General features: G+C 40.3%; 2 protein-coding genes across 2 annotated transcripts in view; one reads left to right on the top strand and one right to left on the bottom strand.

Annotated features, from left to right (window-relative positions):
- LOC137996281 (uncharacterized) overlaps positions 1–1,250 on the top strand; it is a 1,434-nt gene extending 184 nt beyond the window's left edge. Inside the window, exon 1 of the mRNA XM_068841693.1 lies at positions 1–1,250. This exon is cut by the window's left edge and continues 184 nt beyond it. Coding sequence (XP_068697794.1) covers positions 1–1,250 — 1,250 coding nt within the window.
- Positions 1,251–2,263: 1,013 nt separating this feature from the next.
- LOC137996282 (uncharacterized) lies at positions 2,264–3,769 on the bottom strand. The gene is made up of 2 exons (XM_068841694.1): positions 3,022–3,769; positions 2,264–2,544 (listed from the first exon to the last, which is right to left on the bottom strand). Exons 1-2 carry the CDS (start codon positions 3,767–3,769, stop codon positions 2,264–2,266), a joined length of 1,029 nt encoding a protein of 342 aa, XP_068697795.1.
- Positions 3,770–5,000: the final 1,231 nt, after the last annotated feature.

The following is a 5,000-nucleotide window of genomic DNA, read 5'->3' on the forward strand; positions in this document are numbered from 1 at the left end:
TATCTGCTCTCGCTGCAGCATTTCAATGCTGCGGCTTTTTACTGTCACTTTTGATGATACAAAGCTTCCGCCAAAGGCAGTTAACTGCTCAGGCAACGCAACAATACAATGCTAGTGTTGCACGACTTCTACGCATCCGAAGAAGAATTAACCGTCGAGGTAGAATGTGGAGAAGTTCGGGGAGGACAGAACAGTGGTGGCTCAACTTGTTCAATGGAATTTTGCCAGAAAGGGAGTGGAAGAAGAACTTAAGGATGAATCGTGCGGTTTTTATGTCCGTAGCAGACGAATTGCGACCCTTTCTTCAACCTGGTAGGAGTCCAAGAGGACTTGATGTGTTGTCAGTGGAAAAGCAACTTGCCATTACCCTATACTTTTTGAAGGATCAAGGCTCTCTCACAATGACAGCAAATGCATTTGGAGTTGCGCATTGCACAGTCTCCGTAGTTGTTCGAAAAGTATGCAACATTATCACTGATGTTTTAGGTCCAAGATACATAAAATTGCCCAATACCGTTCAAGAAATGAAGGAACTTATTGATGGCATGGAAAATAAATATGGTTTTCCACAGGCCTTTGGATGCGTAGATGGTACACATATTTCCATTGCACAACCAAGCGAGAATCCTCATGACTATTTTAGTTATAAACTGAAATACACCTTGAATGTTCAAGGAGTTTGTGACTGGAAAGGGCTATTTTTAGACGTCGACGTGAAATGGCCAGGGAGTGTGCATGATGGAAGAGTCTTTGGTAATTCGAGAATAAACAGACTTTTAAGAGAGGAAAGACTTCCTATGTGTTATAAAGAAATTTTACCAGGCTACGAAAACATACCTGTTACATTGTTGGGGGATCCTGCTTACCCCCTACTTCCATACTGCATGAAGGAATTCCCCAATACTCGCACAAATGAAGAGGTTATCTTTAATAACATGCTTAGGAGTGCTAGAAACCCAATAGAGTGTGCCTATGGCCGTCTTAAAGCAAGATGGCAAATCTTAAACAAAAGAAATGACATGGGATTGAATGTTATCCCCAGCATTATTTATGCCTGTTTTGTACTTCACAACATTTGTGAGTTGCAGGGCATGAATGTAGAGGATGATGTTGTTGCACAGCAAATGGCACGTGATAGACTGGCACAACCTGAAAATGCACCAGACCGGTTATATTCTTTCAACACTGCTGAGGGAGCTTATGTGAGAAACATAATCACATCCTTCTACAAGGAACACATTCCTCACTGATTTGTTTATTTAGCTTATACTACTATCTAAAACAAACAGATTCCTTTCTGAGTGAATGTAGTCATAATCACATAAAACTTGTGAGGTTTTAATAACAGAACAGCAAGCTAACTAGTGGAATCAAGATCGTTCCACTTAAACTAAAACATAATCCTTTGGGTGCGTAGATGGTACACATATTCCCATTGTACAACCATAGAGTTGTAACTCTGTTCCTTTTTTTTATACTTGAAAGCACAGTTTTATAGGAACTCACTCCACCTGTCTATTATAGAAATCAGTTGTAGTGTTTGTTTTGTTATTTCATTAATTTTCCTGGTGGTATTGTCTAATTAAATAATTTCTTTTGTTCTTGTTCCAGAGGCAAACTCGATAGTTTTCATGGCTGTTTAGTTCATTGTGTTGTTATTTTACTTGGATTTAATAAACTGTTAAAATATACTCGAACAAATGCAAGTTGTCTGGATTTATCTTGTTGTTGCTTTATAGAACAGCTTAACTAGCCCAAATGTTGGAGTTATAACACCTTGCAATTAAAGATGCATTTAAATAACATTTAAACGCTTAAATAATAATGATTACATTCCTCATATATATTAATATGAATATGTACTGGAAATCATATAGATTAAATATGAAATCTTTAAAGGGACCTGCAACACAACAAATGTCTTTTTGTTCATCTAGGATATCACTGTTATGTAATCATCAGAGCTGAAAGCTTTCATCTTCTAATAGTGTACGAGTAGGCCCTAGAATTGGTCCTTGCTCATTGATGGACTGCATCACTTCCTCACTACCAATTCTGCTGAACTGGGGGGGTACAGAACGTCTGGTTAATGGGGTACAATAATTGTTGTTGCCATATGAAGGTGGGGATGCAAAGCCACTGTATGTATTGAAATGTGGGTGGGAAACTTGAGGAACATTATTCTGGGGTTGACCAGAGAGAGCCATTGCCAACATTTGCATCCCACTGGCAATTCCATCTCCAAGAGATGTTAAACACATGGTCATCTTTGATATGGACTCTTCCAAAATGTCTTGTTTGATTGTTGAAATGACTCCATCATTTCTTTCTTCATGAGAAGATCTTCTTTAGCAGTATTCATCAACAGCTGGTCTCGTTGCGCCTGGGACAGTGTTTTCTCCATATGCCTTCTCTTATTGTCAACCAACTTGGGGATGTTGGAGAGAGAGACACCTTTACTTTTTTTCTGACCTGGGGATAGTACTGGGGTTTCTGCAGATAGGCTTTCACTGGAGGAATCAGTTGACTCTACAGTTGATGCATCTACAATTTGTAAAATTGAATAATTGGAGGTAAAAGAACTGTCTTACAGAATAATTATTTCTTCTTTCTAAAATAATAGTCATTTTCATCACTTGCCATAAATCAACAAAAGTATGAACAGGCCTCTTGCCTCAGTTGTGATCAACAGCCAATAACTCTTCATAATATCCATTCAACATGCAGCACTCACTCAGGCAATGAATATCATGGGAATCATTACTAATGATAGAAAATTTGTTTTCATCTTTCAAAATAGTACCCCAAGTAGAACAATAAGAGAAGATGACTGTTAAATTTGTATGTTGATATTGGAGATTCAAAGGTTAAAATCTGTTTTTATATGGCCATGGGGTTTAGGACTCCTTTAAAAATTATCATTTGGCCTTTTAGCCATATATTGTAATAAATAGATAGATAAATAAATAAATAAATGAATAAATATAAAAATGAAGATTTAACTTTTTTAATAACACTAACCTTCTAGCGTTTCATTATGTATTTCCGAGCTGATGTCTGTTCCTAATGTGTCTGCATCAATTCCAAAGGAAAGGGACGTGGTAGCTGGCGAGCCACCCCATATTTCAGACAACAGATCGAAATTTTCTTGAACAATTTTCCCACTACCACTTCTTGTTCCCTTGTTCACTGCTGTGCGGAAATCTTGCCTCACGTTTCGAATCTTTGCTTTCACTCTATCGTACCCTTTTTTAAAATGAGTTCTTTCACTATCTCTGTGTTTTTTGAAGGCTTCGTATTCTTTCTCACTCATTTCTTTGAGCGGTTTTATAGGCTCAGTAACAACCTCGGGACCAAATTCTTCTGGAAAATCGGCAGCCATACACCGACGTATCTCCGTATACATAGAGGCCAGGTCGGCCTCGAAATCGATTCCATTAAAGTCGCACTTCGTTTTGAAGTCTTTTAGGTATCTCAAAAGAAGTTCAACTTGATCAGCGCTCCATGCCTTGTTTTTAGGGTTCTTCTTGGTTTTCTTAGGGGCTGTTGACTGTTCTTTGTTCTCAGAGGCTTTTCTCTTGCCTTGCGCTGCTTGTGCTATCGACGGCCGACTAGGCAAAGTAAAGTTGTTGACAGTGGATGTGTGGGACTCCATCGGATCTTCTTCACTCACAATCCCAGAATATGCTTGATTTTCTTCGCTCTGTTGCACGTTATCCAGATGAAGCCGGCGAAAAAGCTCGCCGGGTTTGTAAGCATGGGCGGCCATATTGTTCTGCTTCAAATTTTGGCGCGCTTTGGCGCGCATGAACACGACCCCGGCTAGGCGGATTACCCCACCTTGAGTCGTTTACATGGCAAAATGCGACCCCGGCTGACAGGGTTACCCTACCTGACAGACCGGGCAACCCGCCTAGGCGGGTTACCCCACCTATCATGTAAACATGATCAAATAAAAATGAGAGATTATATGGAGAGGCGGGTTACCCCACCTAGGCGGGTTACCTCACCTACCTGGGGTCCCCCACCTCCATGTAAACAGGCCCTTAATAAAAAAATCGCTAATTCAATTAAGGATTCAAGTCCTTTGAAATCATCAAAGTTACTTTGTGCCACCAGGAACAAACGAAAAAGTACAAGCACTGAAGACAAACAGCTCACAAAAGATCACAAAAGGCCGGACTCCGTTTAAAACAGCAAAACGGGCCGGGGATCCTCGAGTCACTAAAAAGTGCTGCATGCTACGTAGATGTTTGCAGAACGATCGCAAGTTGTAATCACTGAAAGAAAACTCCAATCCAGATCTGATAGACGATGGTCGTGCAAGACTCACCAAGCAAATGGAACACCCGACAGCATTTTGTTGTCTGGCACAGCAGATGAACGAAAAATTTTTCCCCTCACTATTAACAACCCAAGACCAATCTTGCCCAAATACAACAACAATTTGGGCAGCAGGCAAGCTCATCACAAGCCACCGAAGTTGGCATAAAGCAGCATAGCGCTTCACCTGAAGTTCGATCATGATGGACACAAACAAGAGCTGAAAAAACTTCATAAGGTCAGACGACCAAATGTGATTGATCAGTTATCGGACATCAAAGTGCTGAACAGTACAAACCAAGGGATTTCGTCGTAAAAATGTTCACTCAGCAACGTCTTCTTCTTCTACAGAATAAAGTTCAAAAGCGATCCTGGTTGTTAATCACATGCTAGACCAGTCCATAAACTGGATAAAGTGGATTGGCAAATTGATTGCCAGAACAATGAGTCATTTCTGTCTCGCTGAGTTCAAAGAAGCGACGGTCAGGAGAGTCACAACAAAAGGCTGAGCGAATGTCCATCGATCTAACCAATCAGAATGTAAACAATTGGCGTGACGTCGGATAGCACAAGGATAGCACAGTTTTTCCCTCTCGCTGAATTCTGATCGGTCAGTTTAAATTTCAGTAGCTCTCACCGTATGCAAGGAATTAAGCTTCAATTTTAGAAAGAACGCC

The sequence above is a fragment of the Montipora foliosa genome, chromosome 3 (genome assembly GCF_036669935.1).
Source record: "Montipora foliosa isolate CH-2021 chromosome 3, ASM3666993v2, whole genome shotgun sequence".
Lineage (NCBI taxonomy): Eukaryota > Metazoa > Cnidaria > Anthozoa > Scleractinia > Acroporidae > Montipora > Montipora foliosa.